General features: G+C 35.2%; 2 protein-coding genes and 1 pseudogene across 2 annotated transcripts; all 3 read right to left on the reverse strand.

The window, feature by feature from the left end:
- Positions 1–2363: 2363 nt before the first annotated feature.
- LOC140963103 (uncharacterized) lies at positions 2364–4824 on the reverse strand. The gene is made up of 4 exons (XM_073422335.1): positions 4751–4824; positions 4538–4644; positions 2679–2757; positions 2364–2590 (listed from the first exon to the last, which is right to left on the reverse strand). Exons 1-4 carry the CDS (start codon positions 4751–4753, stop codon positions 2543–2545), a joined length of 237 nt encoding a protein of 78 aa, XP_073278436.1. The 5' UTR covers positions 4754–4824; the 3' UTR covers positions 2364–2542.
- Positions 4825–5182: 358 nt separating this feature from the next.
- On the reverse strand, positions 5183–12144 carry LOC140962483 (uncharacterized). Its single transcript, XM_073421416.1, has 15 exons — positions 11389–12144; positions 10432–10521; positions 10108–10347; positions 9881–10027; positions 9704–9793; positions 9513–9602; positions 8899–9018; positions 8638–8805; positions 8498–8557; positions 8096–8416; positions 7565–7936; positions 7150–7446; positions 6607–6996; positions 6284–6527; positions 5183–6054 (listed from the first exon to the last, which is right to left on the reverse strand). Exons 1-15 carry the CDS (start codon positions 11471–11473, stop codon positions 5385–5387), a joined length of 3384 nt encoding a protein of 1127 aa, XP_073277517.1. The 5' UTR covers positions 11474–12144; the 3' UTR covers positions 5183–5384.
- Positions 12145–17552: 5408 nt separating this feature from the next.
- LOC140963329 (uncharacterized) lies at positions 17553–18416 on the reverse strand (annotated as a pseudogene).
- Between the last annotated feature and the right edge of the window lie 9155 nt (positions 18417–27571).

Raw genomic sequence — 27571 nt, forward strand, 5'->3', positions numbered from 1 at the left:
TCATTCCCTTCATTCATTGTTTGAGTATCATATCCATGGGAATATATATCATTAAAACTCAACAAATTTCTTTTCGATTGTGGTGAATACAAAGTATCATTGATCAAAATTTTTGTTATTTTGTACCATTAGGTAACAAAAATTGTGCTTTGCCACATGCTTTAATCAAGTCTACAGGACTTGATATTGTATTCACTATTGTTTTTGTTGGTTTTAGTTCCAAGAAATATCTTTTATTTCGGAGGATAGTGTGCGTTGTACCACTATCAGGTATGCAAACTTCAGCTTGGTTCATAACATTTTCCATATTTGAACTTCAAAAAAATATGCAATGAAATAAAATTACTGACAATAAAATACAATATAATACATATTTAAAAATATAACACACTTTAAAACATTATCATACGAGTACATGGAAAAATATTTTACATATTTATTCCACCAGCAAATTGATCATTATCTGAGAAATCAATCAGAAAATCTCCAGCATCAAAATGAGTTGAACCACTCAAAAGTTCACTGTGTTCAGTAAAGTTGGTCTCCTTTTCTTTCCCCTTTATTGATTCTTTATAAAGTTTACAAAGGTGCTCATGGGCTCGACAAATATGAGACCAATGTCCTGGAGTACCACATCTGAAACAAGAACTTTCAAATCTTTTTGAGTGATTTTCATTAATACTCATATTCTCATGATGCCTTTTCNTCATGAGATCTTTTTCGATGAGATATTCACATTTCAAACTTTCATCAAGAAAAAAAAAAAAAAATATTATAGCTTTTGCTTTTTCTTGTGATGAAGATATACCATTTTCTTTAATAGTCTCGCTTAGACCCAATGACTCAAGATGCATTTCTATATCGAGAGTCCATGACATATAATTTTTTTCCCGTAATGTCGAGTGCAACAAATTCGAGCTTTGTCAAGTTTGACATGGTGGTACTAAAAAAAATTATGATGCATTTTATTAGTTAATTAATATTGCAATACAAAGTAATGGATAAACAACAAATAAAAGCATTCGTAAAAATAAAGAAAACACAAGAGGAGTATGTTCTCCGATAAGTACAAGATTCGTGAGTATTATAATCAAAATAATTAAAAATAACTTTGTGAAAGTCATCTTCTTTTTTTTCAAAAATTTGATGAAGAATAATTTTAGAGAAGAAGAAAAAGTTGGAGTGATTGAATGTGTTTGTGAGATCATATTTATAGGGCAAAAACTAGCCGTTTTGTTACCGTTTATGACCGTTGGTGTACAAGAAAATAAATGTATGTATTTGTATAATTTTATGGTAATAATATGATGTATATAATATTAGTAATGTTTTAAATAATTATGTATATCATATCACAATATTATAATGAGGTGTCATAAGATATTTTATTTAAAAACCTTATAGACTTTTATACTTGTCGTATCCCTTACCGGGAGTGTGGAATGTCGTCTTAACATACTCTCAGGATTTATAACAAGTTTTTGAAAAATTTATTTTATTAACATTATATTATATATTAAATATATACACAATAAAGAAATAAACAGTAAAATAAATATTATTACTTTCGTTACCTTTTTCTTCTGTTTTGGAGCTTGGAAAATATGGAGGACTTTTAGAGCTTCGTGCTGATAACGTGTTGTGAAAAATTAAAAATTTATGGTAAAAAGTAAAAATCTCAAACTCTCAAAATTATCATACTACACACTTTATAATATTTTTCTCTCAACTCAATTGTGATTTTCTTTACAAATGAGAAATCTATTTATAAAAAATCTTTACAAATAATCCAAAAATAAATTACATCATTACCTTCATCATCACACACAAATTTCAATATTCAACACCTAATTTTACCTAATTTTCAACATTCAAATATTCAACATTCAAATATTCAACATTCAATATTCAAATATTCAATATTAAAATATTAATTTTCAACATTAACAAATTATTTTAGCTTTCTTACAAGAACTCTCCGGTATTCTAACAAGAACTTAGATATTGGATTTGATTAATTCAGAAATTCGATTTTAATTAAAAAAATATCGCTCAATTTCAATTTTTTATTTAAAAGATAAGGTAATCAATTTAACCTATATAATAAAATTTTTATATTACCTAAATAATATTCATAATATATTTTTTTTTGTAGACAGTAGACTTCAACATTTTATATTCTAGTTGACTTCATTTAACCTATTTTTTCCCGAAACATGGGTTAATTATATCACTTAACCGATTTTAAATATGTTTAGTTTATTCAGTTTTCGGTTTTATAAAAAAATCTACGTTTCAATTCGATTTTAGAAAACTCGTTTCAATCCGTACCGAACTGACCTTTAAAAAAAATTAAAACGTGCTGTGCTGCAACTTGAAGCAACCTATTGAATTGTATAGAACGTGCTGTAAGTAACAGAGAATTGATATTTTAATTTCTTCTAGTATCAAAATGGGAGGAAATGTGAATTAATTCATAAATATTGGCATTAACATTCACCAACATATGGTTTTTTTTTCTCGCAAGCTCGACGTTCTGAAATCAAACATAGACTCCACTAGAAAGTAGCAAGAACAAAGATCCGAACCCCTGCCCAAGGACGGTAAACTTGATATCAGCAGCGAACGGAAAAGTTAAAAATATAACGGTGATAATAAGATGAGTCTTATAGACGTACCAAGAAGACAGATGCGACAGCACCGGCAGTGAGTTCTTTTGCAAGACTACGGTTCTTCCTCGAGGATGTGGCCTCGTAGCTGCACGTAAATGCCAAATAAGACCATTACTAAGACGAGGTGATCATATAGCTTTGCCATATTTATTAAAGGCACATTGATATCCTGGAGCCTAGGTGCATGTCACAAGGCAAGACATGCGTCTTATATAAACTACTCCACTAAAGTGTTATATTCTAAAATCTGAAATCATGATATTAATTATTTTAGATAGCATGTAACGTTCATCAGTTTCTGTGCAAATATGATGGCCTTCTACGTCACATTTCAACTTGAATTAACAATATGTTCATCATAGAAACTACGAATCGTGGCCTTCAGCCTATGGCAAGCCAAGAAACATGCACTAGAACAATAGGGTTAATCAAAGGACAAAGGAGCACATAATCAAAAGACATTACTTCACTAATGAAATAGCTTTATACACTAGAAAAATAATTGATGATTGAGATTGCTCCTAGATCCCGCGTGCCTACAGGTAATGTTTCATTTTGTCAAGTGACAGATTTCTTCCCAAAAGTAATACAAAAAAATAAAAAGGCGATTTCACAACCTAACCACCACTATTTTTGAAGGTGTGAAAAATAAATCCATCACTTCTTCAGGCCTGTTTTAATATCCGCAAGATCCAGCTCCAATTCAAGGTAGAATACCATCAACACTTGGGACATTTTATTAAGGACTGGAAGGCTACATTCATTTCCAAAGGTTGGAGGATTCTGCTATATGTTTCGATTCTAATGTATTACTGTGTTGGCCTGGGATGGGATCGACATTTATGCCAATGACAACGTAAAAATTGAAACTTGTCCACTCAGAAAAGTTCCTAAACTCAATAATATCACAACTCTCCGCTAATATTCATCGTGGTTTACTTAAATGTTAGCCGAAAGTTTCTACCCATTTAATATATAACAGATAAAAACTATCAAGTGACAACAACCCTCACAAAGCTTAATGAATACAGTCAATGCTTAACATAAAATTGTAATTTATTCAAAAAAAAAAAAGAACAAATCCAGATGCTGTATAACGCCCAAGCTATGGATCTTAAAAGAAAGAGATACTGCGTGAAGTAAGAATGAACAATGAAACCATCAAACAGAATGAATTCTGGTGGTGCATAACACACAAGGTACGAATGTTAAAAGAAAGATAAATTGCATGCAGAAACTATCATGCACCAAAACTATCAACCCCATTAGATCCATAATACTGTCGAGATCATCCACAAGATTAGGCATAATTCCACACAGATACACATGAAGGGTAGACAGTGTCATTATAGCTTCAAAATCATGTAAAATTTTAACAAAATGTAGATTTTGTCACTGCTAACGCGCAAATTTCTCATCAGCCACTGCTATTACGGTGGAATTCTACTATTATCATCAATTATGGAAATTTAACAAGCTCCACACCAAACAGCCCAAAATAAACACTAAATTAGTTTTTTTTAAGAAAAACACAAATAAGCCATTAAAAAAACACTTGTACACTTCTTATTATCATAAACTAAAGAATGCAACTTTTTCTACAAAATCGTACAAGAAGGTGTAGACAAATAAATTTGTGACTGCGATCCCATGCATACAACAGCTATATAAATGATATGCATCAAGCGCATGGATCCCAGACAAAATAAACAGAAAATGCCACCGAAAACAAGCTGTGCTAAAATTCAGATCCAAACCCCGCAACTAATTTTTTTTTTTTTTTAAAAAAACAAACATTCTGTAAAAATTCAAACTCAACCCACCAAATTACAACAGAATACAGAATCAAGTGAATAAACCCTTACATGAAGAAAGAGGCGGTAACAACGAGGCCAATGGCGAGCATAAAAACGGAGAGCGTTGGGTACCAAGCGTCCGGGACGGGGCTTGAGATCGGTTTCGCTGATTGAGCCTTTTTTGAGAAAATCAAATCCAAATTAGCTTCACAACATTCCGAAAAAACATAAAATCAATATAAAAAAAACAGTGGAAATTAATGCTGATGAGTTCAAGATTACCATTTCTTGTTCGGAGGGTTTAAGGCTGCACTACTATTACTAATATTATATTATATGGAAAAGAAATATGTTGACTTTAGAGAGAGTGCTGAAGTCGCTTCTTAATAACGAAAAACGCGCTTCTAAATAGCAATTTTTATAAGCATCCATAATTATTTCAGTTGGATACAAAAATAACTCAAACTAATTTCAGTTTTCTTTGTTTTCATTTGATTGATAACTAGAATAAAATCAGATAATTTAATTCGTGATAAAATTATTAGTTTGATGCTAAGCAAGCATGTGTAGCACAAACATCGAGATTATTGAATTTGAACAAAAACTCGAACATATTCGAGATTAATTTGAACTTAAATTATTTTATTCGATAATTTGCTATTATGTCATGAACTTTAATATTTTTTTAATTTTTTAATATAATATAATTATGTATATTATATATATTAAATAAATTTATTTCGAGCTTTTATTTTTTAGTAGCTTGCGAACATTCTCGAGTACTTTGAGTTGAATTAAAATTCGAGTCTTGATTCGAAATGAATTGAGCAAAAAGTGGACCAAAATTTAACTAATTACTTGCACCAAAACATTCAGAAATCAGGAGCTATAGACATCAGAATGATTCAATGAAACACTAATGAGATCCCGGCCACAGTCGATGGAACATCCTATGCTCGCTCATGCTCCCCCCTGATAGTCGCCTCATCGTCCTCCAAACATGACCAGCTCTGCTTGTTCTCAAAGGCCCGGAGCTCGGATTCCACCTAAAAGATTCTGAATCATCTCTCCCCGCGGGTTTTGTAGATGTACTCAAAAGCTCCGACATGGAAAGATCCTTGTCGGCATCGAGTCTATATTCATAATCAGAAACAGGGGACTGATCGAGTAAAAGATGGGGCAATCTATCCGAGTTACTACTTTTCCTAGCTTCCATATCTATGGACAAGTCTTCTTCTTTCGTCTCATCGCACTCGTTGTACACCAGTTTTAAGGCTTGAACAACTTCTCCCATAAAGGGTCTGTGTGATACCTCTGGTTGGACACACATCGAAGCAATAGCAGCAACTTTCGCTATGCTGTCGAATGGAAAATCGGGCCCCAAGGATGGGTCGATGATCGACTCTAAACCTTCTCGACTAGTTAGGAGTGGGCGGGACCAAGAAACTAGATTTTCTTGACCGGGTGGCTGAGACAAGTCTATGGGTTTTTTCCCCGTGAGGAGCTCTAGAAGGACTACGCCGTAACTGTAAACGTCACTTTTTACAAGAAGATGCCCTGTCATTGCGTACTCAGGAGCTACATACCTGGTATGACGCATAAAGGGCGGTTAAAATTCAAAACATTGATACGAAAACAAAAAAAATGCAAAAAGAAAAAAAAAATGATGTTACAATTTCTCCCCAACAGGACGATGCGTGCTCGCAAGGATATTATGTTTTCCATAAAAATGAGTGCTAAGGAGGTGGGTTCATCATTTCTAATTAAGGATCACATCAGTTTTTTTCAACAAGAGATATAAGAAACGAGTTATACCCGAAGGTTCCCATTACACGGGTCGAAATATGTCTGTTTTCCTCTTCCAATGCAGTACGAGCTAAACCAAAATCAGATACTTTTGGGGTATAATCATCTTCCAGTAAGATGTTGCTGGCCTTGAAATCCCTGTGTATGACTCGGGGGCTTGAATCTTCGTGCAGATATGCTAAAGCTCGAGCAGCTCCAAGGGCAATTCTAAGCCGGGCACTCCAGTCAAGTGGAGCACTTTCCTTGTCAATGCCTGAAAACAAGTATGGGAATAAAATATTCAACATCTAATGGAAAGAAATAGAAATTGACGAGATATCAAAAGTTCATACCATGTAAATGAGATTCCACACTGCCATTTGGTATTAATTCATATATTAAACATCTAGTACGATCCTCAACACATATACCAATAAGCTTGACCAAGTTCCTATGATGAAGCCGGCTGAGCATTTCAACTTCCGCTAAGAATTCACGGCCGCCCTGCTGATCGTATCTCTTGAGTATCTTCATCGCAACTTTGGTCCCATCTTCAAGCATGCCACTGTAAACCATTCCAAAGCCACCTTCGCCAAGTATTCTCTTTTCGTCGAAGTGATCAGTTGCTCTCTCTATATCACTTAAACTAAATGTTTTCGCAGTGGCAGTATAAGCTGCAATACTTGAACTCAAGGACAAAGAAGGAGAACTGGGGCCACTTCCGATCATAGATACTGCCCTGCCTATATCATATGCATTATATATTCTCCTCAGCTAATTTTTTTAAATATTTTTTTAGAAATTCATAGAAAAATTTCAGATGGAATTAGTGTCACTATGATGCTTACAACCACTGATGAATGTATGCCAGAGGAAGGGAAAAAAAAATACTCTACCTGATGATTTTGCGAGGGAACGGATGGTAGTTGGTGGAGTTGGATTAGATAGGTAGCCAAGCTTTCTGTGTTTGAACATGAAAACCCATGCAATAACACAAAATAAGACAAAACTTATGAAGGCAGATACAATGATTGATGCCAGAATGCCTCTTTTTGGTCCATCGTTATGCTGATTTCTCCTTACGTCCACCCCAAAGGGATGCACTGTTCTTGCATTATTGTCATGACCAGGGTATGGGTTACTTCCTACAATCCCAATGGTTGATGGAGGCAAAGGCGGAGAAGGGGGAAGACCTAAGATTTGTAAGGTGGCAACTCAAATGGTAAGGTCAAACCACAAACACGTAACCCATTCAAGAAAACTAGGTCCACATCTTTTCAAAAAAAAAAAAATCTAGGTCCACGTCATTACCTGGATATCGCACATATAGTACATCATAATCACCAAACAGTGACATACTTATAACCACTTGCTTGTGCCAAAATCTTTGAAATATTAAATATGCTGTTGTGTCATCAAATTTTGCTCTGAGAGGTATCAAATCAATAAGAACAATGGTCTTTTGTGGATTAACTGCATTTGCATTTGCTCCCATGATGCGAACTTGGCTTAGCTTCATGTATACTCCGGTAGCAATTTCTTTTGCGAGTTCTGAAACTAAAGGAAAGAAGGTGTACAGAGCTACAGTAAGGCTGAGCCCCACTTGTATTGGCAGCACACAGATGCAGGGAGAGTCAGGAGGACCATATGTTAATGGCTCGGTGCAGGTCAGAGGAGCACAAGCTGTGAAATCAAATAAATGATTGAGTTCGTTGACAGATAATAACTAAAGCACCAGAGAAAATTGACTACGTTTACGCAGAGAATTTTTTTGAAAAAGGATTCACAAAAAAGTTACTTTTTTTCTTCCCAAGAAAAATGAAGTTTGGTGAAAAAACTTACCTATATGAGGAGGTGGAGGTGGCAGTTCTTGCAACGGGGACGGTGGCGGCATGTTTGGACCTTTTGTTGTTGACCGAGAGGGGGGCATTATAGGAGAAATGAACGGAACTTCAACACGATGACAACACTCGTTCAAGCACTCATAGTAAAGTGAAAACAAAACACAAAGGCAGCTTTTCAACCAAGTGGAAGGGCAAAAACAGACAAAATTACCTTTGGCAGGCTCGGGTGGAGGTTTTGGAGGTAAAGAAAATATAGGAGGAGGATGATTCCCTGAGGAAGGAATTGGGGCAAGAATCGGAGATGCATATTGAGAAGAGCCTGTCATTTGACATTATTAGACTTACAAGCACAACAACAGTAACATCATGGTAAGCTGTGGTCAGACAGAGTATGAACAACCTGCAGTTGTGGGTGGTGGAGCATAATGCCGGAAATCTGCCATTGGACCTGAGCTTGGAGCTGAATGGAGAAACAATATGCATCAGAAATAAAGTATGAAGGTAATATCATCAGAAAAAACTTTGGGAGTATGAACAAACCTTGTGTGCTTGAAGTAGGAGGGATTATATGGAACAATGGAGCAGGAGCGGTGTTATAAGCCCTTGAATGATTCGGCTTTTTCATTGGATAAGGCCCTGGAGCCAACTCGGAATATGGATGAGGAGGAGCACTAATAGAATGTCGACGCAGTTTACTTGCCGAAGGAGCTGAACCAGAAGAGGTGCACATAACTTAAACTTAAAGAGTCCATTTACTAGATGTCCAGATTATCATTAGAAAAATTGAAATTTTTTACGAACCTTCCGATGGGGAATGGGTTATAGGTGCATAATGGATGGCCGGATCATTTTCGGGTGATGCAATTGGTATAGCACCTGTTACACTTGGAGGAGTAGCTGATATAGGAGAGGCACTTTGTTCTGCCAGAAAAGGACAGTAAAACAATTAAACTAATAATATCCTCAATAGAGATGTTAGTAATATCATAGACTGGAAAGCATTTTTTTCAAGAAATATAACTCTACCAACTGTGACTAAAAATTGTTTCTTATTCAAAACAGAATTCATAAATACTGATAAAAGTGAACTTTTTGTTCTTTATCCATGGAAGTGCATTTTTTTTTTTTTTTTTTNTTTGCAACCCTTGAAGCAATTTTCAATTCGCCAAGATACTCAAGCGATATCAAATTTAAACTTCAATGAATTTTTGCTTACTCCACAAGTTTTATGACTCATTCCAGCATGGAATTTACCCAAAGAAGAGACTCAAGGTTTTTTTTAAAATGATCAAGGCAACATTCAGCCATTTAGCTCAACTTAGCTATATAGTAGCAAATTGATGAACAATGCAGCTGAACTGGAAGAGTCAATAGCAACTGTGCTGATAAACTCAAAAAAAATACACAAGTGTCACCTGGTGGAATGGACGGTGATTCTTCAGGCAATATTGGATCAGTAGCTGGGGAATTTCCAGGAGAAGGTGGAGGTGAAGACATGTCTGGCACTACGTGATCAACTCGTCAGACAATCATCTTCAAGAATGATTTGGTTGAGATTTACTCAAAGGGTTTTTTCAACAATAATGTAAGTGGACAAAACTCATACCAGGCGGAAGGGAAGGTGGTTCTTCAGGCAAAATGGAGTGTGAGGGTGGCGGACTGCCTAAGATACTCGTTGGAGCTGATGCATTTGATACTGCATTTCAAAATACCCAATATTAAGTGAATTTAACTGCAGGGTAAAGAATGATGAGATCAGAACAAATCCTCAGCTTTGAACAACCTGGAGCTACTGGTGAGTGGGGAGCATTATTTTCAGGAGCTATTGGTGAGTGGGGTGCATTATTTTCAGGTGCTATAGCTGGACGAGAATTTGGCGGCGGAGATCTTGGTTCCAACGGCAAACTACTAGAAGGTGGCATCCTCGGTACTGCATAATGAAAATCTAAATCATATTGAACCAATACAAATTGACAAGATTTTATATTATTACTAGTTATAACTAGTTACCCGGATTATCAGACATAGAGGGAGAGGGAGGGTGTTCTGTGTGCGGAGGATTCTCTGGAGGAGGTACTGGTGGCATGGCTGGGACAGCATGCTGAATAGATGCGGTGGGAGGAACAAGAATATTAGGAGGTGGTGTTGAAGGAGAACTTGGGCTTGGGGAAAAGTCAAGACCTTTTGTTGATTGAGGTACCGGTCCAGAGCTGCGAGGAGGAATTATGACTGGAGGTTGGAAACCTGTCCCTGAAATGGTGATTCATCTGCAGGTTAATTTAATATCGAACGACGTATTGAAAATGATAGTACATTTATGAATACGAATGCTACCATAGGATGGAGGATCTGCAACAGGTGCTATGCTGATTAAGATATTTTCGTCATACAAAAGGCCAGGCGTTCGTTCCCCAATTTGAAAACCTTCAGAAAATAAGGAAAGATGCAAAATTATGAATGTGCAAAACAAAAGCAATATAAACTAAAAATAACTAACATAAGGAATTCTTCCATTAGAATTTATAAAAAGAGCAGATATCATACATTGCATGGCCAATAGTCCAGAATTCTATTTTCTCAAGAATGGAGTCGCAACCAAATTTTTATGCACTCCAGGAGATGGAACAAACGAATTGTGTATAGATACAAGCCAGGTCTTTGAAATTTAATATGCACATATCTGCTAGTGGATGGATAGATTTGGAAAATATGCATTGAACTTCAATAAGCCTATGGCCGATGTAGCTTAGCAGAATCTTTCAAATGTCAAAAGGGCCAAGCTTACAAAATTAGAAGAATGGCCACTAAAAATTTGAAAGCATTTGTTACTACATCAAGAGATTTGAGGCAATTCAAAGGTCTGCATCCTTCACAATTCACCGACAAAATCTTTTAGCGGTGGTAGACTGAAATTCCAATTCGGTGCAACGAATCTATCTACATAAATTACAGAACTGGTCTTGGCAAACAAACTTGAGAACATGGAAAAGTTCAGGAAAGAAAAATAGGTGAAGATTTTGAGCAATGTGTGAAATTCATAATTCACAAATCATATTTGATATCCACTTTCCAACCTTTACTTCTAAAGAAATTTAAATAATAAATACCAAAAACAACTAATTCCTCTAAATCATGAAATACATTAGTAGTTTGATGTTGCCAAAACCAAATCAAAGTAGCGGCAAGCCTCCAAACCAGAACAATCAAATAATTTGTTCCAAACACTGAGGAAAACTAAAGCTTCTCGGATCTTTGGAAAAAATATCAAGCAGAACAAATTGAAAGAATTACCAGCAAGTGCGTGAATCACCATAAAAAAAGAAAAGGCACAGGCTTTCAGCACCAATCCAAGAACTTGAAGCATCACCACCCCCATCTCACCGAAAAATCCAAACAAGAGAAAGGGAAACCCCTCCACTCAATCTCAATGAAAATCCATTCATCAAGAAGCTACATAACACCAAAATAAGGGAAGCCCAGAAAACTGATCTTCCTCACAAAGAACAATTCATCTTCAGAAATTAGTGCAAGAAAGATAGATGTCTTCAAGCAAAAACAAAAGTGGTTAGATTAAAGATGGAGACCCACTGGCAGAAAGAGTGAGAGGTAAGCAAGATACGAAATAAGGAGGGTCAGTTCCTAGCAAAACGCAATCCAAACACTCGATGATGCCATGAAAATAAACCACAAAAAAAAAAAACAATCTTTTCTCGTTCTTGATTAAATGGGTATTACAGAAATTGGAACCAGATAATAACAAGATTTGGCAGCTGTGAATGAAAGATTCAAAAATTTCCGGGCAGAACAATCAAACAAGTGAGAAACAACCGTTTCCACTGACATATGTGCACTTAAAGAATAGTGCGTACAAAAAGCTACCAATATTTAAACCTTTCTGGTAAAGAAAAAAGAAAAAAATTGAACAGTCTTATTGCTAACGAGTGTTGGTAGCTGGTAAAACAGCGACAGCCATGTTTTGTTTTTGTTCAAGATTTTATGAATTTCTCCCTCCTCACTCACATGCACACATGAGAGACAGAGATGGTATATCTGAGAGTGATTCTGTCAAATTTATTTATATATTTTCAGTTTACGGATGAAGAAATAGTGTATATTATTTATTCTGTTCTTGACTAGAAAGAGAGGAGATTTTCTTTGATATTGATTGCAATTAATAGCCAATTAATGAGATAGTTGCATGAAAAGAAAGAAAGATATGTCATAATTAGAGCCTCATTGAAATATTTCACAAACTTTTTTGTTAAGATTATTTACATTTAAGTAGCTTACAATAATAGTTTAGTTCATTTATTCAACTAATTATTCAATTGTGTTAATAAAAACTCAAGTATTCATATTTTTAACAAATTATATATCATAAAATAACAAATAAATAAGATGTGAGATCGAGTTTTCGTCGTTTTTCAAAAGTTACAGTTTTTAGCATATTAATAGCGTTCTGTATCCTATAAACATAATGCTTATAAATATTTATCATAAATGATGAAATAATAAAATAAGTACTTTAGTTAGTTATTAAGAACTAAACAAATGAATTTAATTAGTTACACATTCATCAAATTAATTATTTGGGCTAGTTTTAAAATTATGGACATAATTAAAAACATAAATTAATAAAATACCTCAATGCTGCATCGGTGAGTGAAAATTCAGAGAGGAACTAAATTTTATTTTTTTTTAAAAATTTACTTATTAAATAAATGAATTCAAGTAGTGAATAACACATTTATTTAATAATTCAATCAAATCATTTTTAAATTTATTTAAATGTTTTAAAATAATAAAACAGGTGAATACGACGTCGTTGGCGCTATGCGACACCATTTTCGACGTCCACAATGACGTTGGATTGGAGATGGTCTAAAAATAGAAAGAACTATTAAAGTTTATTGTTTAGATGAATAGTTTAAGATATACTTAACTAAGTCTTGCATATTGGAACAAAAATTCTTCATTTACTTTTTTTTTAAAAATCAAGAAAGATGGAATAATAAGAAAGTTAGCCTTTTCTAGTTGGGAATGTGTCACTTTGGAAAAATAATTATTAGTACTTAAACTAACAATTAGTTGGTCAAAACTTGTAAGGTAAAGATGCATATTTAATTATATTTTTAAAAAATAATTATTTATTTTATTGACTCACTTCTTTTTTGTGTATGGGATTTGAGATATTGATGTGTGCACGTGTGAATTGGCATTTGACACCTCACCAATACTCAATTGAGTAGGTCTTTTGTGAGACGGTCTCACGGATCTTTATCTGTGAGACGGGTCAACCCTACCGATATTCACAATAAAAAGTAATACTCTAAGAATAAAAAGTAATATTTTTTCATAGATGACCCAAATAAGAAATCCGTCTCACAAAATACTATCCGTGAGACCGTCTCACATAAGTTTCTGTCTACTTAATCCTAGCTACCACAGTTGTAGATCAATAAATAAGTGAGGCAAATCAATTAATTGTTGAACTGCATTCACTAGCTTAGGTTGTAATTTGAAATTAAAATGTACTAATCAAATCAAGTCACCTTTTGTTAAGGATTGATCTTTTTGGATTGTTAAAAACTTCATATGAAAAAAATTATTTAAATTTTGGTGCTTTCTTGAACACACACGTCCTCATATTTTCAAATCTCGAACACATGTGTTGTTGTTCGTATGTGTTTTCAGGGATATGTGCGTTCAATATTTGGAAACACGAGAAATTAATAGTTACATGAGATTTCAGTAATATCGAGATTTCACAAAAATAGTTTATCTAATATAACTCTTTATTACGTCGTGTCCTTGTACAATCATTTATTTTTAAAATATTCTATGAATTTTCATCAATTTTTTGTAATTATTTTGATTTGTATTATAAAATGGGAGCATAGTCGTGGGATCCCCGACTCTCACCGGTAATTATTAAGTCATATTTATTTACATTATTGTTTAAAATCTGCAATAAAAATTGTGATTTAAAAATTTACGAGCACATGAATCCAAAATTTTCATTTCAAAAGATACTCTAGAATATTTTATATAATATCAAAACCATATAAATTATAATAGTCGAGACCACATCATTCAAATTTTTAGGGTAACAACCAAAATTATATATACACACAACGCTTGGAGAGGCATATACACTGACCATATAACTCTCATTGAGAAGTACGATAGATTGGGTTATATCCTTATCTCTTCTATTATCATCAGTACTTCATATATGAACATCACAGTATAAGTGCTATTCTCAGACCACTCATCACCCAGTAAGACTATGGACGTAATGCTGCCATGATTACCATCCACACACAAAACAGTAATTGCCTCAGAGAGGGTGACCGACGATTTCGGTTGGGAATAAATCTAGCAAGCGGACTAGGTCAAGTAATAGTATTTGGAGATGAGTCCAGGTATCGTACCCACATAGATCGATGTTTAATTACTAGAATATTAATTATTTTTCCTAATTTAGGCTAATAAAATCCAACTGAGAGAAGATTAATTAATTAAAACTAAATAAAACAATTTAAATAAATTAACTAAAGCAAAAATAATCCAAATTATTAATTTAGATAGAAATTCAAATTATTTAAAGACGACTAAGGCGCACAACGGTACCGAGACAACTTATAATCTACGTGTCAAATTTAAATTCAATAAATTAATTACTTTATTCACGACGGAATTCCCAAAATTATTTATTAAACGATTCCTCGAATTAATAAACTCAATTAAATCTAACAGTCCAATTATTTCTAACTGAATTTAATTAGATTCAACCGCATTAAATCGCTGTGAAATTCCAGTTTTTCAACTTAAAGTCGCACACTGAAACCGAATACTATTTCTAGTCAATTTAACCATGTGTTGATTGATGTGTGAAGCAAATATTAATCTATCGCCTTCCGGTTTTAGATTAACCAACAAATATTCTATTTAATTGGCCAGATTAAAAGAACACATGATAAACGACATCAATCAATGAATAAAATAAATAATATACTTGAATCAAACTTAAAACATCAAAAATAATCTGTCTCGACCTTATCGTAGCCTTAGTCTATAAAAATCTACTCCATAAATTTAAAATAAAAGTGTAAGTCTCTGTTTGAATCCAATGAAGAAAACATAATTAAGAAGGGATGAAAGAAATCTCAGTGATTAGTAGCGTATGTGCGGAATTCCTCCTGCTTCTGCTCTTCCATCTTCCTCTCTTCCTCTCTTCCTCTCTGATACTACTTCACAGTAGCTATCTCTTCTTTTCTTCCGTCTTCTTTTACGGCTCTTCTGCGCCCTTCCTTCCGTCTATATGCTGCTGTACGCTTTTCTCTTCCTCTCTTTCTTTACGCTACTGCCTCCCCTTTTATTCTTCTCAATGGGCCTCCTCCTTCAATTATTTTTAAAGCTCATCTCCAACTTAACCCTTGTAGAAAATATTGTAGATTTTATTTTCAAAGATTTTGCTCCATCTTTATCAAGAATTTCAATAATATCAAGATAATAAAAAAAATATTTTATTACCTTTCTTTTCGTATTTTTCCTTTTGAAGTCTTGTAAATTTATTTTATTTCCAAATTTAATCATTTTTCTTCTTTTATTTAAATCTACAATTATTAATTCAATTAAGCACATAATTAGGGATAAAATATTAGATAAGGACAAATATTATTAAATCAAATCCCTAAAATCTTTGCAAGATTTGGCCTTATCAATCCCCCCACACTTAGCCTTTGTTCGTCCTCGAACAAATCAGAGAATAAAAATATAACCATGGAATATTCAATGATTCACCACAAAAATGACACAATCAACACTTTTCAACTTACCAAAATTCCGTCACACTCAATCAAAAGATCACACTTCGAAGATCATAAAATTCACTTTCGTTGCAACCTTAAAACTCAAGCATTCACTAGAAAAGATCAACATAATGAGACGTGTGTAGTGTGAAAGTCAAAACTCATATTTCTCAAAGGTGTTTTAGTTCAAGGATTGCTCATATTTTCTGAATTTTTTTTTTATAAAGAAAACTGTCCATAAGCTTGTCCTTCATATCTTTCTCCACTAAATGTTGGAAGAATATGACCCGATCAATAGGTCTTTTAAGCTTATAATGTTAGGCCACGGCTCACGGCTACAATAAAGGTTGGGAGATTCAAAATGAGAAAAAATAAACCATTATTCCTTCAGCACATTCCTTCATCTCTTATCTTCCTCCCTTTATTGAATTTCATCATTTCTCCACCTAACTTTTCCATCTTCCTTGTATTTTTGTTCATATTCCTCCATATTTTTTTCTTCCTCCAGCTTTTTTTCAATCTTCAACAACATTCTTTTTTAGTTTTTTCAATCACCACATCATACAACATTCATCCTTCCTCTTTTTCTTTTATAATTATATACCTCTTTTCATTAATCCCCTTCCCTTTCTTCATGATTTTTTTTCAAACTCCTCCATTTTTTTTTATCAATTATCAAGCCATTGGAGTTATTGAAAATTTTAAAGCGCTTATTTCTCTCAAAATTAAGGTAGAAGAATAGTGTATAAGCTAAAATTGAGTAGTTGATGTGGGATTTTGAATGAATACGAATGGGGGCTAATTGTATGTCTTTGACACATTCCATTCGATTTTTTATAGGCTCGAAAGGGGATACAAGGGATATAATGATGCATAAGGTAGGCTCGAAAGGCTCAAACGGTCCAAAGATCGCCTAAATCATCCCTAAGTCATTCTCCTCCGTATTTTCGCCTCGAAAAATAATCAGACAAGTTCTAGATTGTTTCTTTTCTTTTATTTTTATTTTTTATTTAATTTTTTTTCTTTTCATTTTTTTTTCATGAGCACACCTCTTGCCAATTCACAATTAATTCATATAAGTATGACTTAAAGTGCATAGATGATGTCTCAAAACATGATACAAAACTAGTTTGTGTTCAAATCTTTCGGCTACAACTACAGCTCATTTTAATCAATTCTAGGTGTGATGTAATTTCTTGAGTGTTCAAAAATCTAGAAAGTCAATTAGTGTGTCATGTAATCACAAGTGCAGTTTCTCAAAGAATAACCAGAAAAAAATTTTCATGCCCGAGGATTAACCATTGAAGCACATGCTAAGTGTTGTTTTGTAATTGCCCCCCCCCCCCCCCCCACACTTTAGATTTACACTGTCCTCGGTGTCATGCTATTCGAAAAGAATATAAAATTTTGATGTAGAATAGTAAGAGGAACTTCCCTGAAAATGTTGCTTTGAGATGAATGAAGTGCTCTATGGGGCTGGTAGAATTCCTCAATGTTTGTAATCTCTTCTTTAAATAGTTTGACAATTTTCAGTAGCTAAATCATCTTGTTTTATTCCAACATTCCCTGTACACACCAAAATCACCGAGGATTAACCTAACAAAATGAAAAAATAAAAATAAAGCAAAATAAATTAAATCACTGGGTTGCCTCCCAGCAAGCGCTAAATTTATTATCTATAGCTAGACAACTCCCTTTATAAATTAGGTTGGATCGTGCAAAGGAATACTCGGCTCCTCTTGCTCCACAATTCCTTCATGAAAAATGTTCAGTCGATGTCCATTCACCTTAAAGGGAATTCCAGAATCTCCACGGATTTCTACAACACCAAATGGAAAAACTTCAGTAACAGTAAAAGGCCCAGACCATTTGGAACGAAGTTTACCGGGCATGAGTTTCAAACGAGAGTTATAAAGAAGAACTTTTTGTCCAGTCTCAAATTGCTTGTGCACAATCCTTGCATCATGCCACTTCTTTGTCTTTTCCTTGNCCTTGTGCACAATCCTTGCATCATGCCACTTATTTGTCTTTTCCTTGTAGATTTTCGCATTCTCATATGCATCAAGACGAAATTCCTCCAGCTCATTGAGTTTTAAGAAGACACTGATCACCTGTAGCTTGCACATCAAAGTTCAAAAATTTAGTAGCCCATAATGCCCTATGCTCTAGTTCAACAGGAAGGTGACAAGCTTTTCCATAGACCAAGCAAAAAGGGGAAGTTCCTATAGGGGTTTTGAATGCTGTTCTATATGCCCACAATGCATCATCCAATTTACTAGCCCATTCCTTCCTCGAAGATCCAACGGTCTTCTCCAGAATTTTCTTAATCTCCCTATTTGACACTTCTACTTGACCACTAGCTTGAGGATGATAAGGTGTTGCCACCTTGTGCGTGACCCCATACTTAGCCAAAAGAGATTCAAAATGGCGATTACAAAAATGTGTTCCTCCGTCGCTAATAATGGCTCTAGGTGTGCCAAATCTTGCAAAAATATTTTTCTTTAAAAATTAGATCACAACCTTAGAGTCATTGGTTCTACAAGCACTTGCTTCCACCCACTTGGATACGTAATCCACAGCCACCAAAATATATTTATTTCCTAAGAAATTTGGAAAAGGCCCCATGAAATCAATTCCCCACACATCAAACAATTCACAGACTAAAATATTATTCAATGGCATTTCGTGTCTCCTTGAAATATAACCAACACGTTGGCATTCATTGCAATTCAAAACATAAGTGTGTGCATCCTTGAATAGTGTAGGTCAGTAGAATCCAACTTGGAGGATTTTTGTGGCTGTTTTACTTGCCCCAAAATGTCCTCCAGTTGGACCACTATGACAATGAGAAAGTATAGAACTTACCTCTTCCGCTAGAATACACTTACGAATAATGCCATCTGCACAGATTCTAAACAAAAGAGGATCTTCCCAAAGATAAAATTTTAAATCCGAAATGAACTTCTTTTTCTGCTGATATATAAGGTGAGAAGGAATAAATTTGCATGACAAATAATTGACAAAATCAGCATACCATGATAAATTAGAGATGGCATAAAGTTTCTCGTCAGGAAATTCATCTTTAATTACATACTTTCCTTCCTCGGGCTTCTCCAATCTCGATAGATGATCAGCAACTTGGTTTTCAGTTCCCTTGCGATCCACGATCTCTATGTCAAATTCTTGCAGTAGAAGGATCCATCTTATCAATCTTGGCTTGGCATCCTTCTTGTTTAATAGATACTTCAAAGCTGAATGATCCGTGTGGACTATCACTTTACTCCCTACAAGTATGGCCGAAACTTGTCCAAAGAAAAAAAAACAGCCAACAACTCTTTTTCTGTGGTGGAGTAGTTCAATTGAGCTCCTGAAAGTGTCATGCTTGCATAGTAGATTACATGCAAGAATTTGTCCCTCTTTTGCCCCAAAACAGCCCCTAAAGCAATATCACTTGCGTCACATATTAGTTCAAAAGGCAGATTCCAATCTGGTGCAACAATGATCGGGGTGGTGGTCAACTTTTGCTTTAATACCTGAAAAGCTTGTAAACAATTTCAGAAAAAACAAAAGGAACATCTTTCATTAGCAAATTAGTTAAAGGCCTAGCAATACTCGAGAAATCCTTGATAAATCGCCTATAAAAACCTGCATGCCCAATAAAACTACGAATTCCTTTGACATTAGTAGGGGGAGGAAGCTTTTCTATGATCTCCACCTTAGCTCTATCCACTTCAATACCTTTTTCAGAAATTTTGTGACCAAGAACAATTCCTTCCCTTACCATGAAATGACATTTCTCCCAGTTAAGTACAAGATTCGTTTCTTCACATCTCTTAAGCACTTTTGACAAATTAACCAAACAAGAGTCGAAGGAAGAACCAAAAACAGAAAAGTCATCCAAGAAGACCTCAATATACTTTTCAACCATATCATGAAAAATAGACATCATACAACGTTGAAAAGTAGCAGGACATTGCACAAACCAAATGGCATTCTTTTATAAGCAAATGTACGATAAGGACAAGTAAAAGTCGTCTTATGTTGATCTTCGGGGTCTATTGGGATTTGCATATATCCAGAATAACCATCTAAAAAACAATAAAAATCATGACCTGCCAAACGCTCTAACATTTGATCAACAAAAGGTAAGGGGAAGTGATCCTTTCTTGTGGCATCATTCAATTTGTGATAATCAATATAAACACGCCACCCAATCACAGTTCGAGTAGGGATTAACTCGTTATTTTCATTTTCAACAACAGTGATTCCCCCTTTCTTAGGAACAACATGCACAGGACTTACCCACTTGCTATCGGATATAGGAAAGATCATACCTGCATCAAGGAGTTTGATTACCTCCTTTTTGACGACCTCTTGCATAGCTGGATTCAGTCTCCTTTGAGGTTGAGTAGTGGGGGAGTGCTCCTTCTCCATTAAAATTTTGTGCATGCACATGGATGGACTAATCCCCTTGATGTCAGCTATGCTCCATCCAATGGCACATATGTGATCATTCAGCACTCTCAAGAGCTTATCTTTCTCATCACCTGTCAAGGAAGAAGAAACAATTACTGGCAGTTTATCTTCTTCCTTCAAAAATAAATATTTTAAATGAGGAGGAAGTGGTTTGAGTTCGAGGAATGAGGGTTCTTCTATGGAAGGTTTAAGTGATTTTGGAATATGTCCAAGCTCCCCAATCTTCAAATTCACCGATCTTGGCAAAGGCTTTGATCCCTCCAAATAGTTCATACATTCCTCCACCTCTTCTCTGTTGGATTCCGTGGACTTTGGGTTAACCAAAAGCTTTTCCAGTGGGTGTTCAATCAAAGTATCCTGCACACTACACTCAACAATATCATCAATATCATCAATTCTATAGCAATCAGAAGATCCAACAGGATATTTCATACTACGAAAAACATTAAAAGTTACCTTCTCATCGTTCAACCTCAAAACTAACTCACCTTTTTGCACATCTATGAGAGCTCTTCCAGTATCTAAGAAAGGATGACCTAAAATAAGGGGGATCTCACGATCCTCCTCCATGTCTAGCACAACAAAGCCAACTGGAAATATAAATTTATCAACTTTAACCAAAACATCCTCTATCACCCCTCTAGGATATTTAATAGACCTATCAGCAAGTTGAAGGGAAATAGTGGTTGGTTTAACTTCTCCAATCCCCAATTTCTCAAAACAAGAATAAGACATAAGATTTATGCTAGCACCAAGATCACACAATGCCTTGTTAAAATTAGAATTACCTATGGTGCAAGGAATGGAGAAACTACCTGGATCCTTAAGTTTTGGAGGAAGTTTATTTTGCAAAATAGCTGAACACTCCTCAGAAAAGCGTAACAGTTTCAAAATCAACAAGTTTCCTCTTTTTAGTAAAAATATCTTTCAAGAATTTAGCATAAGAAGGCATTTGAGCCAAAGCCTCTGCAAAAGGAATATTTATGTGCAATTTCTTAAAAACTTCAAGAAGTTTTGAAAATTGTCGATCCAATTGTAGTTGCCTTGCTCTTTGAGGAAAAGGAAGTGTATTAATGTCAATATTATCATTAGAGTCAAATTCCTTACCTTTCTTACCTGTCTTGCGTGGAGGGGTGGTGTGAGTGTTCTGTTCCTTTGCATCTTCTGTCTTTGATTTCACTCCTCCATTCTTTTCCACATCTGTAGAATTCTGCTTCTTTGATTTCTCCTCCTCGGCCTAGATCACTGTACTCACTGCATTAACTCTTTTTGAATTTTTCTCAGTATCACTTGGTAGTGTTCCAAGGGGTCGATTTGCTAACGATTTGCTATTTGACCCATTTGAGCATCCAACCTGCGTAAGATAGCATCATGATTTTGCAGTCTTGTCTCCATCCCCACAACATGTTTCATCATAAAATCCTCATAAATTGATTTTTGATCTTCTTGCTTGAATCCTGGAGGTGCTACAGGTGCCAATAATCCTTGTTGTCTCACTTGTTGATGAATGGGCAGTGGAGGAATATGTGTTGGATTAAGGGAATTCTCTGTATTCTTCCAAGACAAATTAGGGTGATGCTTCCATCCTGGATTGTATGTGGAACTGTATGGATTGGATTGTGGCCTCCATTGATTCCCCACAAAATTCACTGCTTCTTCATCAAAAATGGGTTGTTCCTCCATGACTATTCCTTGGACTTGATTTGCTTGATTTGATTGCAGCTGAGAAAATTTATGTGTCAACCCATCAATCTTAGCAGTAAGTGCATTCAAGACATCCATTTCAAGAACTCCAGCCTTCTTTTTTCGTTTAATGTCTGGCCAACCCGCACTATTTTCGGACATATTTGAAATTATTTCCAATGCAACTCGTGGAGTCTTCCTGTATAAGCTACAATTGGCTGCCGCATCTAGCATGGAACTCACGGAAGGATCAACTCCGTTATAGAAAATCTGAACTTGCTCAGATNTTCGTTTAATGTCTGGCCAACCCGCACTATTTTCGGACATATTTGAAATTATTTCCAATGCAACTCGTGGAGTCTTCCTGTATAAGCTATCATTGGCTGCCGCATCTAGCATGGAACGCACGGAAGGATCAACTCCGTTATCGAAAATCTGAACTTGCTCAGATGAAGAGAAACCATGTTGAGGACACCTCATCAACATCTTCCTAAATCTTCCCCAAGCTGTATGAAGTGTCTCCCCATCCTTCTGGCGAAAAGATGAAATATCCATACGCAGTTGTGCTAGCTTGGTGGGTGGAAAATATTGATTCATGAACATTTCTACCAAACCATTCCACGTAGTAATAGAACCAACTGGTAGATCTCTAAGCCATTCTGCTGCTTCACCATGCAAAGAGAAAGGGAATAGTCTCAATCTTATGGCATCAGTGCTCACTCCATTAAATTTGATTGTGTCACAGATAAATAAAAATCCTTCCAGATGTGCATTAGGATCCTCAGTCTGCGATCCTCCAAATCTCACTTGATATTGTATCATTTGAATAATGGATGGCTTTAACTCAAAATTATTTGCTTCCACAGTAGGGCGAGTGATGCTAGAACCATAACCTCCAATGGTTAGTCTAGTGAGATCATAGACAGTGCGATCATCCTCCTCGTTCTCCATTGCTTCAATCCCTGCTGTTTCAACTTTCTCCTCTTGTTTTAATTGTTCTTCCACGTCAAAATCTGAGGATTTCTCCCTTTGTGCTCTACGTCTCCGTCGAAAAGTATTCTCAATCTCTGGATCAAATGGCTCCAATTCTGTCCTTCCTTTAGCACGGCTCATGCACAATAAGATAATTCCTGAAAATAAATAAACAAACTTTAAACGTACGAATATGCGCAGAATCAACAAAATGAAATAAAAACCTAATCTCAAGAAAATAATAAATCCTAATATTAAACAATTCAATCCCCGGCAACGGCGCCAAAAACTTGACCGACGATTTCGGTTGGGAATAAATCTAGCAAGCGGACTAGGTCAAGTAATAGTATTTGGAGATGAGTCCAGGTATCGTACCCACAGAGATCGATGTTTAATTACTAGAATATTAATTATTTTTCCTAATTTAGGCTAATAAAATCCAACTGAGAGAAGATTAATTAATTAAAACTAAATAAAACAATTTAAATAAATTAACTAAAGCAAAAATAATCCGAATTATTAATTTAGACAGAAATTCAAATTATTTAAAGACGACTAAGGCGCACAACGGTACCGAGACAACTTATAATCTACGTGTCAAATTTAAATTCAATAAATTAATTACTTTATTCACGACGGAATTCCCAAAATTATTTATTAAACGATTCCTCGAATTAATAAACCCAATTAAATCTAACAGTCCAATTATTTCTAACTGAATTTAATTAGATTCAACCGCATTAAATCGCTGTGAAATTCCAGTTTTTCAACCTAAAGTCGCACACTGAAACCGAATACTATTTCTAGTCAATTTAACCATGTGTTGATTGATGTGTGAAGCAAATATTAATCTATCACCTTCTGATTTTAGATTAACCAACAAATATTCTATTTAATTGGCCAGATTAAAAGAACACATGATAAACGACATCAATCAATGAATAAAATAAATAATCTACTTGAATCAAACTTAAAACATCAAAAATAATCTGTCTCGGCCTTATCGTGGCCTTAGTCTATAAAAATCTACTCCATAAATTTAAAATAAAAGTGTAAGTCTCTGTTTGAATTCAATGAAGAAAACATAATTAAGAAGGGATGAAAGAAATCTCAGTGATTAGTAGCGTGTGTGCGGAATTCCTCCTGCTTCTGCTCTTCACTCTTCCTCTCTTCCTCTCTGATACTACTTCACATTAGCTATCTCTTCTTTTCTTCCGTCTTCTGTTACGGCTCTTCTGCGCCCTTCCTTCCGTCTATATGCTGTTGTACGCTTTTCTCTTCCTCTCTTTCTTTACGCTACTGCCTCCCCTTTTATACTTCTCAATGGGCCTCCTCCTTCAATTATTTTTAAAGCCCATCTCCAACTTAACCCTTGTAGAAAATATTGTAGATTTTATTTTCAAAGATTTTTGTAATGCCCGAGATTTAATTACTGTAATCAGAAGTGGATTAATTAGCAATATTGAGACTGTAGGAGCTCAAGTGGAGAAGTCAGGCGTCGGTGCAATACAAGCCAAGATGGTGGACAGAACATCTAGCGCCCCAGCGGTATAAGATGGCCGCCCGAGCGCCAATGCATCACAAAAGAAGAATTCAGACAGAACGTCTGNATCGGTGCAATACAATCCAAGATGGTGGACAGAACATCTGGCGCCCCAGCGGTATAAGATGACCGCCCGAGCGCCAATGCATCACAAAAGAAGAATTCAGAAAGAACGTCTGGCGCCCGAGCGGCTGAAAGTTACCGCCCGAGCGCTAGAGTAGAACAAGTTAAACACTCGGGCAGAAGGTTCCGCGGGCAGAGTGGTCCGCGCCCGAGCGGTGACTCATAACCGCTCGAGCGCCACCTAAGTTTGGTGTAAGTGTGCCACGTTTCAATTTCATGCAACATGATATATATAAATGAAATTCCTTCAGTTTAGTCACAAACAAGAAACGAGAAAAGGTTGAGGAATTTGAAGTTTAGTTTAGAAATTTGAAGTTTGTGAAAGATCCGCCCGTCCGATTTTCAATCCGACTTCAGTACTGAGTTTCTATTGATGAGAGCTTCGACTGGACGTAAGTTTTATTACGTTTGGATATGATTTGAAATTATGATATTGTATATGTACTTGTTATGATGTTCGGAGTTGATTTGATTGAGATTCGATATCAGATTTGTATTATCGTTGAGATTATGAGTTGTACCGTTATTGATTTTGAGTTATGATATTATATCTATGATGTTGAGATTGACGGAGTTATCGAGAATGTATTGTTATACAGTCGACATCAGTAGATTGATATTGATCAGATTCAGTATTGATTGAGATGGTATTGTTGTATCGTTGACATTGATCAGATTATGTTTTGATTTGAGTATTGATCAGAACAGATTTTGAATTGAGTTATATATTGATATTGTGCCTGTTCGATATTGTCATTGCCAGATTGGGTATGGATAGAGTTGAATTCGAGACTTCGACTTCGTCAAACGGAGAAGATAAAGGTATAAATTAATGTTGAGTTGGGATTGCACAACTCGAGTGAGGTTTGACTCGAGTTTCCCTAAATCACATACTTTATTTTATTGCATTGATATTTGCAATTAATGAATGAATTGATATGTTTGTTCTATGATTTATAGATAGCAGGTATTAAATGATTGGTCTTGTGACAGAAGGGCCGGATAGTGAGGAATCGTCATTGGCCCATTGCACTTTGTCACAGGATAGTGTATGGCGGAAGTGTCATAGTCTTTGACGGATAGGTCAGGACATCGGACGTTTGGTCATATCGAAGTGGATAGAATTGGAGTTGCTTCTATTACTGATGTTCGATATGGAAAGGGCCAAAGTCCGTGAATAAGAACGTACCACCACCCCGATCGGGAGTGTAAGTGGGTGTATGTTCTTATTCAGATCGGGATGCCTAGATTAAGACTGAGTCGAGTCTGAGTCTGAGAATCACGGAGAGTGATTCATTGCTTGATATTGAATTATGTTCCTGATTATGGTACATCTTTAGAATATGATTTATTATTGCTATTGATTCATGTTTCGGATTTTGATACATGCGATGAATATTTGATTCATGTTTCTGATTTTGATACATGTTATGAATGCCTGTTATATGCTTTTATATTGTCGGTATGATTGCATGTATACATGATTTATACTGGGAATGTAATTCTCACTGGAGTTATTCGGCTGTTGTCTTGTTTGTATGTGTGCATGACAACAGGTGGGACATGATCGGGAGCAAGAAGAGAACGAGTCAGGGCTAGTTAGTGTGGAGATCCGGGCTCATAAATAGATTAGGATTTAGCACTGATATGTCGTTGAACCTAGTAAATGTATTTAGTACAGGACTTGTACTTGTAGATTGATATGTACATTACGTTTCCGCATTGCATTTTAAAAAAAAAAAATTTATGTCCCACATTACTTAATTGTGTATTTGATATTAATAACGATTAAGGAAATGAATTAGCGTCCGGGTCCCCACAATTTTGCTCCATCTTTATCAAGAATTTTAATAATATCAAGATAATAAAATATAAAAATATTTTATTTCCTTTCTTTTAGTATTTTTTCTTTTGAAGTCTTGTAAATTTATTTTATTTCTAAATTTAATCATTTTTCCTCTTTTATTTAAATCTACAATTATTAATTCAATTAAGCACATAATTAGGGATAAAAATATTAGATAAGGACAAATATTATTAAATCAAATCCCTAAAATCTTTGCAAGATTTGGCCTTATCAGAGGGTGAATAATAACCCAATATTAAAACAGAAATAAAAATAATGTGTACTATATTGAATGATATGTGGATGCAATGCATGATAAGAGTAAACCCACATGCAAGGGTAAATAGAATAACGAGAACTGCACAATCGGTAATTGCAGAGTAATAATAGCTCGAGCAACATTCAAAGCTTGGCTACATTGTCGTAGTGACCACTCCACCGATCTACTATCATGTGTCGGTCAGCTCGTCAGGAACTACAGACATATTGCGTCTTATCGGCCTACAACATCTCTCGGGATAGTGACAACTCCTTATCATCTCAACAATTACCTCGATCATACACGCGATATCAAAACGGCCATCAATAGGATCGAGTCTCAAAATTCCATGCAATGCCATGACATACATCAATATATGCGTGTAAATATATTTTATTTTCATGCATCGATGTTTATAAAAATGCCACAAATATACCACGAAGGCAAGTAAATGTCACTTAATTCATGTTCAACAAATATCAAATTTTACGAGTACCTGTTGTATATTACCCGAAGTTATATTACCCAAAAATAACATACATTTTTCTTATGTGATATGGTGAACTATTGTTAAACGAATAACTGCTCCAGGTAGGAAAACGGTGAATCCAACTTCTATTGAATTAATTGGAATGTTTGTACAAGCTCTCATATATAGAAGCTTAAAGAAACGTGAGTTCGAAAGCGGTAAAACCCTAAAGCTAAGTAAGATACAACTTTATTACATGGGTACATGGACCAACGGTACATTACATGGA

This window comes from Primulina huaijiensis, chromosome 17, assembly GCF_012295235.1.
Source record: "Primulina huaijiensis isolate GDHJ02 chromosome 17, ASM1229523v2, whole genome shotgun sequence".
NCBI classification, from domain to species: domain Eukaryota; kingdom Viridiplantae; phylum Streptophyta; class Magnoliopsida; order Lamiales; family Gesneriaceae; genus Primulina; species Primulina huaijiensis.